The sequence below is a fragment of the Lemur catta genome, chromosome 6, assembly GCF_020740605.2.
Source record: "Lemur catta isolate mLemCat1 chromosome 6, mLemCat1.pri, whole genome shotgun sequence".
Classification (NCBI taxonomy): Eukaryota; Metazoa; Chordata; class Mammalia; order Primates; family Lemuridae; genus Lemur; species Lemur catta.
Window position 1 is genome coordinate 56,909,900 of NC_059133.1, and position 15,242 is coordinate 56,925,141.

Here is a 15,242-nt window from a genome sequence, read left to right on the forward strand (position 1 = left end):
AGAAATAATGTTGCAATGAACATGTTTTACATATTCCTTGTGAATATTATTAAAAGTTTCTTTAGAGTCTGTACTTGGAGTGAAATTGCTGAGTCATAAGGTCTGTCACTGGGGCTTCTTGAGTCTTACTGGATTTTGCCAAATTGCTCTCCAGAGTGATTGTTCCAGTTTACAACCTGTCAGCAGTGATTAAGAGCTCCCATGGCTCCACATTTTTGTTATATATGATAATTGTCAGACTTCTTAATTCTTCCAAACTCATGGGTATGAAATGGAATTTTTTGCAGTTTTAAGTCACAGCTCCACAATTGCTAGTTACCTGGAGCATCTTTTCATGTTATTGGCCATTTAAGTTTCCTGTTCTGTGGCTTTCCTATTTATCCTTTTCCTATTTTTCAATTGGATTGTTAAACCTCTTCAAAAAACTGACTTATATGAGTTTTTGTTTATTTGTTTTGTTAGTTTGTCTGTTGGTATATTCTGGATACTAATCCTTTAATTGTATGCATTGCAAATATCTTCCTATTTCCATTTCTTTTTGTGGTGTCTTTTGCCTTCGTACTTTCTTCATACTAGTAAATGTAACCAACTCACTGGTCTGTCAGAATATGATCACTTGCTCATGCTGAAGCCTTTGTTTAGAAAGTGTCATTAAGCTCCTTCTATGCACGGGGTTTAATGCTGGGTATTAGGAATCCAGAGACATAGGAGACTTGTCCTTTCCCTAAAGTGATTTGCCAAAAGTTGGAAATAAAGAAAATGTGCCTAAGGAGACAAAGAACAATTTAAACTTGCACATACTAAGCACCTAATGAGACCACTAGGAATTCCAAAGAGGTAAGTAATTGCCAATGTGCAGATGGTTAGGGAAGGCTTTAAGGAGATGGTGAAACTGAGCTTGGGACTTGAAGGAAGAATAGGGCTCACATTTGTTGTTTGTACTACTCATTTAGCAATTAGTTATGGACTATTAAAAAGGATCACTAAAGAGGCAATGTAGCCTTCCTAGACAAATTTCCTTTTGCTCCAAAAGCTCCCTTTTTCTTCTTCCCAGCATTGAAAACCAGAGTTTTTTATAAATGTCTGTTCTTCCCAAACTGACCATCATTTACACTGAGATGTCCCAGAAACTTGAAGGGAAATATGGTTTTCTCTTGCTATGTCTTGAGCCTTCTAAACTTACTGACTCCTAGAATGCTAGTGCTAGAAGGAACCTATGTCCTACTTGTCCCACATCAGAAATTCCCATAAGGCAAGAACTAAGTTTCTCTCCCTCTTCCTCCTCCTCTTCCTCTTCCTCTCCCCATCCCCATCTCCCCATTTCCCATCCTTGTGCCCAGGACACAGCACATAGTTGGCACCTGTCAATTTTATATTTGTGGGCTGCTTAATCAGTTGATGGACAGTACATAGGAGGCATAGTATCCAGCACATTTATCATAACTTGATAAATGTTATAGTTGATTCTTATTATTTTTAGGAGTTATGCTTTATAAAGTTGGCACAACACTGAATATTACTGAACCATTGCTTGTGGGGGAAACAGAGGATAGCTTCCTGTGAGCCTCTTGTGACATTTTCATCAACCAACCAGTACATAACCTTGTTTTATGTGAGTTTCTGTGTAAAGACACCTTATTTAATTTATATTGTTGATTCATCAATATTGAACTCATAAGCAACAGCACTGTAACTCATGCCTGAGTGAAGCTCATCTAACACATGTATTTTCTCTGTAAGGCACATCAGTCTTCTTGCACTTAGTACCTCAGCTTGGGGGTGGTTTTAAGTGGCAAAATCACCAACAAAAACCACAGAAGTATGAAAAACATGGTGAAAAGGACACTTGTTTACAATTTGAGAGCTGACACAAGAAGGTAGATTGATGCCTTGTTAGGCCTCAGCTAGGAAAGTGAATGTCAGGCAACTCACTTTTCACCACTTGTACGTGTCCACGAATGACTAGAAAAGTACCACAAGTACTAATTTGGGGGTTACAAATAAGTAAGTAGGCAAATTCACAGATACGAATCTGTGTGGATCAGCTCTATATGACCTTAGTCTTTTCCCCAGAGGAAATATTTGCTAATATTTTGTTGTATTTCTTTCCAGTCTCTTTTTCTATAAATACTTTTACATAATTGAGATCATGATATAGATAAAATTTTATAGTCTTTTTTCACTTCACTGTATAAGTGTTATTATAAATTATACAAACTTTATGTGCTTGCATCATAATTTATTTTTTGATATTTAGGTTACTTCTAGTTTTTAGCTCTTCTAAATCTGAATGCCCTTCTTTTTTTAGCAGCAGCAGGCGCTCGTTAGTCATTTCTCCCCCAGTCCGAACATCTACAGTCTCCAGCTCTCTTAGCTCACCTACCAGTCCCTCTGCACTGTCCTTGAAGGATGAGAGTGAATCTGTCTTGGCAACTGAAGAAGACCTGGCACCTGATGCAGCCCAGGGAGAAGATAATTCTGAGATCAAAGAAGAGCCCTCAGCAGATGAGGAAACAGAAGAGGAAGGGTCTGAAGCAAGTTCCTCTGAGGAGGAAGAGTCTCTACCAGCCTGCAATGGCCCAACCCAGGCCCAGCCCTCTCCCACCATTGAGGGTGGCAAGTCCCAGGAGGAAGTTCTGCCTTGCTCTGCAGCTCCATCACCAGGCAGAGCCCCGATTCCTTCAGAATCAGAGCAGCCTTCATCTGCCCCAGAAGTAATCCTCCGAACCCGCACCTCAAGTGAAGGATCTGAACAACCAAAGAAGAGAGCCTCTATCCAGAGGACCTCAGCACCACCTAGTAGGCCTCCTCCACCCAGAGCCACTCCGAGCCCCAGGCCCTCCTCGGGGAACATACCCTCCAGCCCTCCAGCCTCTGGAGGGGCTTCACCCACCAGCCTCAGGGCCTTCTTGGGGACTGGGACTCCAAGTCCTAGAGCCTCCTTAGAGGCCTCTTCTAATCCAGAGCCACCAGAGAAGCCAATAAGAACTCCGGAGGCCAGAGAAAAGGAAAACACTCACAATCCAAACCCAGAAGAACTTTGTACTTCCCCCACTGTGATTCCTCAGGTAAGAGTGGATCTGGTTAGGTATTTATTCCCTTTATTTATTATTATTTTTTTCAGAGATGGGGTCATGCTGTGTTGTGCTTGACTGCAGTGATGCAATTATAGCTCACTATAGCCTCAAACTCCTGGGTTCAAGTGATCCTCCCCACTCAGCCTGCAAAGTAGCTGGGACTACAGGTGCATGCCATTGCGTCCAGTTATTTTTTTAAAAAAATTTTTAGTAGAGATGGGACCTCACTGTGTTGCCCAAGCTGGACTCAAACTCCTGGGCTCAAGCAGTCCTCCCCCAAGAGCCTCCCAAAGTGCTGAGATGACAACCGTGAGCCACCATGCCTGGCCTTCATTCTTTTTTATAACCTCCGTGTAGATCATCTTTACTATAGTCAGGTTGTCCCATAGTTGGTAAGTATAGTCTCAAGAATACTCTTGGACACCTTTTTTGGTTCTGGTGATTGTTTCCTGTCTTCACAGCAATTCAGTAATCTACTCTTAGGGTAACTGACTCCTACAAAGGGTTTATCTCTAATATTATGAGCAGATTCTTATTAATTTCTTTCTTTTCCTCCAAATTCTGGGAATTGCTAATACAAAGAACCTACAAATGGCATCCTACGCTTTACCTTCTTTAATGGGGATGTGACGGAAGATCTAACGTCAGTTTATCATACCTGTGACTGTGGTAAATAGACCCTTGGGAAAAATAGTAGCAAATTTCCAGGGTATATCTTCCTTGATGATAGAGACCTAGAAGCAGGAACTCACAAAGGGAAGTAAAGAAAAGCAAAAGGGGCTGGGCACGGTAGCTCATGTTTATAATCCCAGCACTTTGGAAGGCCGATGCAGGAGAATAGCTTGAGGCCCAGGAGGTCTAGACCAGCCTGGGCAATATAAAAAGACCCTAGCCGGGCGCGGTGGCTCACGCCTGTAATCCTAGCTCTGGGAGGCCGAGGCGGGTGGATCGCTCGAGGTCAGGAGTTCGAGACCAGCCTGAGCAAGAGTGAGACCCTGTCTCTACTAAAAATAGAAAGAAATTATCTGGCCAACTAAAAATATATATACAAAAAAATTAGCCGGGCATGGTGGCTCATGCCTGTAGTCCCAGCTACTCGGGAGGCTGAGGCAGTAGGATCGCTTAAGCCCAGGAGTCTGAGGTTGCTGTGAGCTAGGCTGATGCCACGGCACTCACTCTAGCCCGGGCAACAAAGTGAGACTCTGTCTCAAAAAAAATAAATAAATAAATAAAAAGACCCTGTCTCTACAAAAAATAGAAAAATTAGCTGGGTGTGGTGGTTTTTGCCTGTAGTCCCAGCTACTTGAGAGGCAGGAGGATCGCTTAAGTCCAGGAGTTTGAAGTTTCAGTGAGCTATGATAATGTGACTACTGCACTGTAGCCCAGGCAACAGTGATTCCCTGTCTCAAAAACATAAAATTAAATTAAAATTAAAAAAAAAAAGGAAATCAAAAGGGATAGGCTTTTGAAAGGTGAGAATATAGATGAGAAAAAATTGAGAGATACCCATTGGAGAGCAACTATTTCTGTGAAGGATCTGGAAATCAAGTCCTATTCTATTCAGATTATATGGAAGGCCATCATATAAATGAGGGATGTGACTTGTTCTGGGAGACTCCAGAGGGCAGAACTAGGTAGGCCCTATGTAGAAAGATTTTTTTTTTAATGGTACATTTGGGATCAATATAAGAGGAGCTTTCAGCAATTAGCTTCATTTAAAAAATGGGATGGAAAAAAATTAAGGAAAAAAATTATGGGGGAAGGACAAAAGGGGAACAAGTTGCTGACAAAAAGTAAAATGGGATGGGCCACCTTGAGAAATAGTTTTCTTTCCTTGATGTTAAAAGCTAAGGATAGGCTGGGCACAGTGGCTCACACCTGTAATCCTAGCACTCTGGGAGGCCAATGTGGGAGGATTGCTTAAGTTTAGGAGTTCAAGACCAGCCTGAGCAAGAGCAAGACCCTGTCTCTACAAAAACAAAAAACAAAAAAATAGAAAAATTACCTGGGCATGGTGGCGCACTCCTGTAGTCCCAACTACTCCGGAGGCTAAGGCAGGAGGATAGCTTGAGCCCAGGAGTTTGAGGTTGCTGTGAGCTATGATGATGCCACTGCACTGTATTCTAGGTGACAGAGCAAAATTCTGTCTCTAAATAAATACATGAATGAATGAATAAATAAATAAATAATAAATACGTAAGTAAATAAAAAGTAAGTAAGTAAGATCAACAGTCGGGTGTATTGTAGAGAGGATTATGGTGAGATGTCTGACTAGATGGCACCAAGATTTATTCATTCATTCCACAATTACTTATTAAGCCCCTGCTATGTGCCAGGCACTTCTTTAGGAGTTAGGGTATGACAGTGAACAACAAAAAAATCCCCTGCCTTCCTGGGGCTTATATTCTAGTGCAGGAAGACACACATGAAAAAGAATAAATAAGTAAAATTACAGTCTAGTGGGGATAAGAAATATGAAGAAAAATTAAGTAGGGGAGGGCACAGGGAGTTGGGGCTGAATTGCAAGTTTATCCAGAGTGGTCAGAGGTGACATTTGGGTAGTGAAAAGGCCAGGACGTGAACCATATGCATATCTGGAAGAAGAGTGAGATTTCTGGTACCCCTCAGATCACACCACCCTGCTACTACCTATGCCTAACCTAAGGTTGACCGGGCTACCTTGCGAACCTCCTGCTACCTGAGAGGAGCTCATATGGACAAAGGGTATAAGGGTGGCATCCAGGGTGCAAAGGTGTGGGACTTTCTCCTACATTGTTTACTTTGATTCACAGGTTTTTTCAGAGCCTGAAACAGCAAAGAAGATGGAAGACAAGGAGGAGAACAATAAGCTTATTTCAGCTGACTCCCCTGAGGTACGAAAATCTAAGTCACCAACATTATTATGCCCTCAGTCTTGACTCACATGAGGCATTGAAGGCCCTAATAGAGCAAGATATATTAATAAAACTTTTTCTTAAGCTGGGCACAGTGTTGGGTGCCTGTAGTCCCAGCTACTCAGGTGGCTGAGGCAGGAGGATCACTTAAGACCAGGAGTTCGAGGCTGTAGTGTGCAGTAATGGTGCCTATGGACAGCCACTGCACTGCAGCCTGGGCAACATGGTGAGAACCTATTTCTAAAATAAAAAATAAAAAAAGTTTTTCATTAGGTGGTTTCTATTTTGAGACAGCTATACTGATTGAGAGAGATATGCAAGACATGTGGCCAGTAAATAACAACAGGACATGAGTATGTAAAGTATAGCAGGTCTCATATTTCTCCACTGAAAAGAGCAGTTCAATGGTATGGAAAATCCAAAATTAATTCAATTTGAGGCTGGACACGCTGGCCCACACCTATAATCACAGCACTTTGGGAGGCAAAGGTGGGAGGATTGCTTGAGGTCAGGAGTCTGACACCAGCCTGGGCACCATAACGAGATCCTGTGTCCACAAAAATTGTTTAAAATTAGCCAAATGTGTTGGTATGCACTTATAGTCCTAGCTACTTGGGAGGCTGAGGTGGGAGGATCGCTTGAGCACAGGAGTTTGAGGTTAACAGTGAGCTGTGATTGTGTCATTGACTCCAACCTGGGCAACAGAGTGAGATCCTTTCTCCAAAAAATAAAAAATTTTCTATTTTACTTTGTAACGTATTACATGATTTTATATGTCCGATCATTTTAAGGAATAGGCTAGTAACACTGTTCTCCCTGGGGAAGAGGTATATAGGATACAACCTCGTTTCCCCTGAGGCTGTTAGTCCTAGCCTCGCCAGTGGGATTGCTTTGGTCATCTAAGGTGACATATTTATCCTGTGGAATTAAGCAACCAGAGCATCCTAGATCCTATCAAGGTCACCTATCCTCTGAAGCTTGTATTCTACAAGATTTGCTCACTTCCCTTGCAGGTGTATCATAAGTCATATTTTCTCTCAAGCAGAATTATGGACATATCACATGTAAAAATGGGTAAATAGAAATATAACCAGGGAAAAAATCTGTTCTTGCTCAGCATTTGAATCATCTGAGAGAGAAGGAAGGTTTTGATAACTTTCTGGGAGGTAATATTACCTTTGAGCTAATTTATGGCCTGGAAAGGGGAGGAGGGAATAAGAACGAAATTTTCCTTAAAGGAGAAATCCCAGAATTTCAAGTGGCTATCACATTGTTAGAAATTGGTTCTATTTAAAAAGATGGATTTTATAGGGTGTGAATTAAATTTCAGTTAAAAAAATTGTTTTAAACCTCAGAGTACCAAAGTCTTTTCCTGGCATAGCAATTCCTAAACAGGGCTTTCTTTTTTCTTTTTTTTTTTTTAAAGATGGGGACTCCTTATGTTGCCCAGGCTGGAGTATAACGAGTATTCATAGGTGTGATCATTGCACACTGCAGCCTCAAACTCCTGGCCTCATATGATTCTCCTGCCCCAGCCTCCTGAGTAGCTGGGACTACAGGCACACACCACCGTCCCCAACCTAGATGGGGCTTTCTACATCCTGGGTTCCCATCTCAGAACCTAGAACTTTTCCAAAAGAAACCATTTTACCATTTGCTTCTCCTAACTGCTTGTCATGGGTTAGGATCACTTAAGTGTGAGAATTGCAGTGCCTTCTTAAGGAGGGTTAGTCTAAAAGTGACAGGCAGTAGATTTAAGACCTCACACTCCCATACAGACATGTCACACAAATCACATGATGTTTGATCATAGAAACAACTCTGGAGTCCAAAGACCTGGTTTCCTGTCCCAGCAAGTCTTTTCACCATTTGAATCTTGGTTTCTTCATCTGTAAAAGGGCGGAGGAAAGCCTCCTCTGATACCTTCAAGCTCTGGTGAAACAACATTATATGTTTGCCCTTTGTATTACGTATGACCCTTGTAAACTGTAAGGCACAGAAGACCCTTCCAAGCAGAGGTGCTGGGGAGACTGAGCCACCTCTCATGGGCAGAACACTTCTCTTTGTAGGGCCAAGGCCTTCAGCTTCAAGTCTCTGCAGTTCCAGGAGAGAGCAATCTCACAGCACCCGAGCCTCAAGAAGAGGTAAGGAGACCAGATACACAGGGAACAGTGTGGGTGGTAAGATTGGGCATTGGATGGAGAGGAGTTTGGCTACAGGCTGGAATCCTCACCGTGGGCTACAAGTACCAGGGGAATCCAGCAGGAAACCATATCTTTAGAGCAAAGTCAAGCAAGTGGGAACCAAAGGAACCTAGAATGAACTGGGACTTTATGGTGTCTCTGTGCCCATTTCCCAACACTTGGCCTTAAACTAGGCCTATCTCATAAGTGTTTATTTAATTATATCTGAACTTATTTCAAAAAATAGTTACAGAGATTAAGATATACAAAAAGAATACCAAAAGGTCATATGTATATTATAGAGTCATGCATTGCTTAACAAGATTATGTTCTGAGAAATGTGTTGTTAGGTGATTTTGTTGTGTGAACATCAGAGTGTACTTACGCAAACCTAGATGGTATATCCTACTACACACCTAGGCTATGATCTGTACAGCATGTTACCATACTGAATACTGCAGGCAATTGTAACACCATGGTAAATATTTGTATATCTAAACATAGCTAAACATAGAAAAGGTACAGTAAAAATATGGTATAGAACATAAAAAATAGTATACCTATCTAGGGCACTTACCATGAATAGCTTGCAGGACTGGAAGTTGCTCTGGGTGAGTCAGTAAGTGAATGTGAAGGCCTAGGACATTACTGTACACTACTGTAGACTTTTTAAACACTACACTAATGAAAAAATTTCTTTCTTCAATAATAAATTAACCTTAGCTTACTGAAACATTTTTATTTTATAAACGTTTAATTCTTTTAACTTTTTGACTCTTGTAATAACAGCTTAAAACACAAATACATTGTACAGCTACACAAAAATATTTTTTCTTTATATTCTTATTCTATAAGCTTTTTTTTTTTTTTTTTTTTTGAGACAGAGTCTCACTCTGTTGCCCCGGCTAGAGTGCCATGGTGTCAGCCTAGCTCACAGCAACCTCAAACTCCTGGGCTCAAGCAATTCTGCCTCAGCCTCCCAAGTAGCTGGGACTACAAGGCATGTGCCACCATGCCCGGGTAATTTTTCTATATATATTTTTAGTTGTCCATATAATTTCATTCTATTTTTAGTAGAGACGGGGTCTTGCTCTTGCTCCGGCTGGTCTCGAACTCCTGAGCTCAAACAATCCGCCTGCCTCAGCCTCCCACACTGCTAGGATTATAGGCGTGAGCCACTTCGCCTGGCCTTCTATAAGCTTTTTTCTTTTTTCTTTTTTTTTTTTCTTTTTAAACTTTTTGTTAAAAGCTAAGACATAGAGCCAGGTGCAGTGGCACGCACCTATAGTCCCAGCTACTGGGGAACTTGAAGCGGGAGGTTCACTAGAGCCCAGGAGTTCAAATCCAGCCTGTCCCGGTAACATAGTAAGATCCCATCTCTAAAAGAATTAAAAATAAATAAATGGGAGGAAAAAAAACTAAGATAAAAATATACATATTAGACTAGGCCTACGTCAGAATCATCAGCATCACTGTCTTCCACCTTCACATCTTGTCCCGAAGGTCTTCAGGATCAGCAACACGTATAGAGTTGTCATCTCCTATGATAACAATGCCTTCTTCTTGGATACCTTCTGAAAGACCTGCCTGAGGATGTTCTACAGTTAACTTTTTTCTTAATAAGTGGAAGGAGTACACACTAAAATAATAATGAAAAGTATAGTATAGTAAATACATACACCAGTCACATAGTTGTTTATTATAAAGTATTATGTCCTGTATGTAATGGCATGTGTTATACTTTTATACAACTGGCAGTGCAGAAGGTTTGTTTACACCAGCATCACCACAAATGTGTGAGTAATCCATTGTGCTATGCCATTACAACAGCTACAGTGTCACTGGGTGATAGGATTTTTTCAGCTCAATTATAATCTTATGAGACCACTGTCATATATATGGTCCATGATTGACTGAAACATCATTATGCAATGCATGACTGTATGTGTCATATGCTTATACAATATACTTTCATATATACACACACAATATAGCAAAATAACTCAGAAGTATATGAGAGAGACAAGACAGTGACACAAAAATAGAGCCATGAATTAAAGTACAAAAATTGCATTCTGTGAAATAAACTTACTATGGATGGACCATAAAATTGGTTCCATACTTTCTAACATCCAAGAACAAAAGAAAAACCTTGTCAGTTCACTCATTCATTGATGCCCATTATAAAGAGATGGTAAATGATATAATGAACAATATCTGCAACAAGTTCTTGCAATAATCCCAACAACGAGTTTCACATCGTGTCCCTCAGTACAGACCAGTGGCATTACATGAAATATAATTCAACAGAAGCAAGTTGAGTTTTCACCCCCCTTAAGTGGTTGATGGAGGGCAGGCCAGTACCTAATATAATCGTGTTTACTTTCCAGGTATCTACAAGTCAAAATGCACAACTCTGAAGAGGAATTGCCAAGACCCTCCCATACACATGCCTCCCCAGAGAAGCTCCTCAACTAGAGGGTATAGATCAGAGGGATATAAGAGCCAGCATTCATTTCTAGATTCTCAAACAGTATGAATGCTGGTGGTCTCTAAAACCTGGCATTATTGGAAGCTGAGGAACAGTCTTATGGGAGGGAGGGAGGCAAGCAGTCTTGGGAGAAGAGAATGTTAGACTCAGGGAATACTTAATTCAGGTTTTAGCATTTTTAGAAGAATAAGATTCTATGTATCAACTAAAATGGGGCTAAAAAGCAAAAGTATCTATAAACAAACACTTGTCCACACAGAGACACATAACCACACATACTCAAAGAATAGTGAACAAATACTTCTTTGACTTACCACTCATTTTGCAAGACTTAAAGCCAAAAGAATAGATTTGTTCATACTGTTAAATAAAGTATGATTCTGACTGTACGTGGATTCTTTGTTTGATACAGGGCATTACTCCAGCCCAGCACACTGTTTTCCACTTGGGCAAGGTTATTGATTCTGCCCCAGGTTCAGAAAGCTTTAGTTGCATCCCTGACCCCTAGCTCACTCTACCTCCTAGCTGTAATGATGATGTCAGGGGACACAGACTCCTCTCCTCAATCCAGATACACTACTCTATGCCCTCCTCCCTTTGGTTAATAAGCAAATACCCTTGGAAAGGGGTTATGTTTTAGAGTTATATCTAGTGTTTACACTCTAATATTTGGTGTGAATAAGGATCTGAGCAGGATATTGGAAGATATAAAACTCCAAGTGAAGGTAAAGGATGCAAAGTATAATAATAATAATAATAATATCATGGACATGGCATGGAATTTGGAGTCAGAAATCCTGGATTCAAGTTCTGTCATTTGCTTTCCATGAAAATATTTGTGAAAACATTAAAAGTAGTTCTGAAGTCCTGCCACCTTGATGAATACACATATACATGAAAACACTCTTCCATCTTTGCTCTTGCTTTTAGAGATATCACCATTTGCTCAATCACTCAGCAAGCATTTATTAAGCATCAACTCTATGCCAAGCACTGAGAACTAGTACTAGGTACGGGGGAAACAATGAGAGGAAAAATGTAAGATATTTAAAGAGACAGAATATTGAGCAGGTAGCTGAATGGGCAGGATTTTGTGATAGGCTAAAAGGGGACACATGATGAAGACTGAGGTTTTAAGGAATCGTTCTAGGTTAGGCTTGAGAAACTAGAATTTGGTGGTGCCATTCCCTGAAACAGTGACTATAGGAGATAGTGTATTTATATGAGTTCTCTGGTTACAAGAAACAAACTGACAAAATTGAGCAATAAAGGATACGTTAGAAGGATATCAGAACTGAAAGAATAACCAGGCTACAGGAAAGAACAAGAGCCAGCCCAGGGATGTCTACCACAGGAATGTGTGGACAGTTCCTCAAGGCAGCTGCCATTGGAAGATTCAACTTCAGCTACCACCTGCCAGTCTGTCCTCCCCAAATCCAAATTCCTTAGCGAAAGAACCTGACTGGCCCATTTTGCATGATGTGTCCATCCTGTGGCCAGGGAAATGGAGAACTATGGCACTATTACTTACCGTGGGAGTGGGGAGGCAGGGGGTGGGGTAAGGCATGTTGATGTCTGTAATGACTAGAAGATCAGTCAGTGGTGGTAGGGGTTAGTGGTGAGGAGGGTGGATTCAAAGATATGAGGAAGCTTTGGGGGATGATAGACATGTTGTTAATTTTGATTATGGTGATAGTTTTATGGGTATATACATGTGTCAAAGCTTATAAACTTGTATATTTTATGGGCAGTTTATTGTGCATCAGTTATGCCTTAAGCTATAAAAACAAACCTTAGGAGTCGCCTACAAGCATTGAACACAAGGAGTTTGAGGTACTTGTAGGATTTTCCAGTAGATGTGCCCATTAGGGAACTGGAAATACATGTTTATATTTGGGAGTCATTTTTTTTTTCTCAAATCTACCTGATACTCTTCTTTAAAAAGCGTAACCTTCAAAGGATCTCTACTGTGTACGGCAGTAATGGGGAGGAGGTTGCATTCCCCCCTTGAGGAGAGGGTGGCTTTTCAAATTATAAAACACCTACTGCCTCACTGCCTCTCCCTTTTAATGTTTTTCCTAGAAAGCATTCCACTCCCTTGGCATAACCACTGCTGGGAGGTGCTACAGGGAAAGCGCTGGGAATACAGGCTTCTAGCTGTACAAGGCCCTTCATGATCTGCTTGGAATGCCCCTCCCATGTTCATCTGCAAAACGGTTCAGGTTTTTCCTATCCAGGGCTTTCCCTGACCCTCATATTTGGGGTGTGCCAGAGAAAACCTCTTGGGACTTACGGTCTGGTGAGGGAGAGCAGCAGTAACTGCTGTGATTGAGGTACAACTGAAGTGGAAAATTTTACTAAATTGTGAGGTTGGCACATTGTTGTTTGCATAAGACCCTACAGAAGGCTCTAAGGAGGCAGGGGAAAGGGCTAGCGTGCTTATCTAGGGTGATAGTACCATTTGGGAAAAAAATCGTTTACCTTGATTTACAAAATGGTAGAAAGGCTGGGGCTTAGAAGACTGCTATCCCGGCAGCAGCACAAGATGGGGCTGAATGCTAGTAAAATTGGGTAGAGATGAATATCTCTTGTCCTCTGTCCTGAGGCCCCTGGGGGTTTGTTGAGAAAAGATGGCTGCTCCAGTTTCTGAGGTTTAGCATTTAATCCTTGGAGAACACTGGTGATTCACCATCACATGAGGCTTCATCATCTATCTGTATGCATTTGTACATATATACATAGAATTAATTACAAGAGCTTCACCCAGTCCCTGCCCTCCAGCAATTTGAAGGACCATACTGAAAGACTGGGTAAGACAGAGAACTCTAGAAACATGACATATCCAGGATAAATAGGATACACCAAAGAACATACTATGCACACTGCTTACAGTAGTCTTTATTTTACGCCAAATTGGATGCTGAGCATGGGCATATGGGATCCTATTTTTCTGAATGTTTATACTTTTAAAATGAAGTATGAGGCTGAGCATGGCGGCGAGTGCCTGGAGTCCTTAGGCTGAGGCAGGAGGATCATGTCACTTTAGCCCAAGAGTTCAAGGCTGCAATGAGCTATGATCATTCCACTGCACTCCAGCCTGGGTGACAGAGTGAGACCCTATCTAAAAAAATAAATAAAATTTTTAAAATATTTAAAAATGAAGTATATACCTACAGGAAAAAAAAATCGTGTATTAACAAACCTTTTTAAGGTTACTTTTTTTTTTTTTTTTTTTTGAGACAGAGTCTCGCTTTGTTGCCCGGGCTAGAGTGAGTGCCGTGGCGTCAGCCTAGCTCACAGCAACCTCAAACTCCTGGGCTCAAGCCATCCTCCTGCCTCAGCCTCCCGAGTAGCTGGGACTACAAGCATGCACCACCATGCCCGGCTAATTTTTTCTATATATATTTTTAGTTGGCCAGATAATTTCTTTCTATTTTTAGTAGAGACAGGGTCTCGCTCTTGCTGAGGCTGGTCTCGAACTCCTGACCTCGAGCAATCCACCTGCCTCGGCCTCCCAGAGTGCTAGGATTACAGGCGTGAGCCACCACACCCAGCCAAGGTTACATTTTAAAAAGGAAAAAGATGCTTATGAGAGACTATTAACAACCATCAAATAAAATTGTGAAAGTGTCAGCAAATCAGTAGAGAGTCAGTTGGGCCAAATGGCCTCTGAGTTTGTGGTTCTAACAATCTTCAACACATAATAGAATATGCAGTGAGGCAGACAGACCCAGATACAAGATCTCAACCTTTCCAGGAATTCATGGTCAACTGGTCAGCTAGAGTAAGTAAATGCAAACAACTGTCCTTTGGCATTAAGATTTAAGATTAAATCTTAAGCTCTTAAGATTTGAATTTCCTTTTCTTTTGGATATTCTCTTATCTGAAGACTGGCCAGGCTGACCTTTCTCGTACTAACTTACATACATCTTCCTTGCATGTCACTTTCTTTGCCTTTGTTGGATTGGCAGTTTTCCACACACATACATATTTCTCACACGATATATTTCAATAAAATCAATTTCACCAACTTTCTGGTTTTTTCTTCTCTAGGTTTTTTTGTTTTTGTTTTTTACCAACTTTAGAAACAAAAGCAACTACCCTTGCTTTATTTATGGCTTTGGTTTTTATGCCTCTCTCTTCTGAGACTTTCTCTTTTAGTCTTTATTCCCCTGATGAACATGCACAATCTGATGATACCTGTCTTTCTCTGGATCTATATAAATATTGATTCCCAAACTACAGAACTCACAAGAATAAGAAGCAAGCACAGAAGTCTGTTTCACTGGCACAGAAGGCAGAATTATACAAGAATTGCAACCCTAAATGGGAAGCCAGGATAACAATAGCTACTAACATGTGCCAGGTCGGGTTCTAATGCTTTACAGTAAGTATGTGTTAACTCACTCCATCCCCATAGTAACTCTATGAGACTGGTGTTGCCCCACGCCACGTAAGAGAAATGAAACAGAAGTACTTTGTCCAAGATCACACAGCAGAGCTGACTTCAGAGTCTGTATTATATACTATCACATCCTCTTAGTCATCGAGTTCCTCTCATTAATTTGGGAACTTCCTCACAAAGAAGTGAGTCAAG

General features: G+C 41.0%; 1 protein-coding gene across 4 annotated transcripts in view; it reads left to right on the forward strand.

The window, feature by feature from the left end:
* BIN2 (bridging integrator 2) overlaps positions 1–11,034 on the forward strand; it is a 33,515-nt gene extending 22,481 nt beyond the window's left edge. For 2 of the 4 annotated variants that reach the window (XM_045554892.1, XM_045554894.1), the window contains 4 exons: positions 2,309–3,068; positions 5,870–5,950; positions 8,041–8,115; positions 10,545–11,034. In XM_045554892.1, the coding sequence (XP_045410848.1) occupies positions 2,309–3,068; positions 5,870–5,950; positions 8,041–8,115; positions 10,545–10,574 (946 nt within the window). In that variant the 3' untranslated portion in view covers positions 10,575–11,034. Of the gene's footprint in view, positions 1–2,308; positions 3,071–5,869; positions 5,951–8,040; positions 8,116–10,544 lie in introns of those variants that run through there. The other 2 variants (XM_045554893.1, XR_006735958.1) reach the window with 2 other exon arrangements.
* Positions 11,035–15,242: the final 4,208 nt, after the last annotated feature.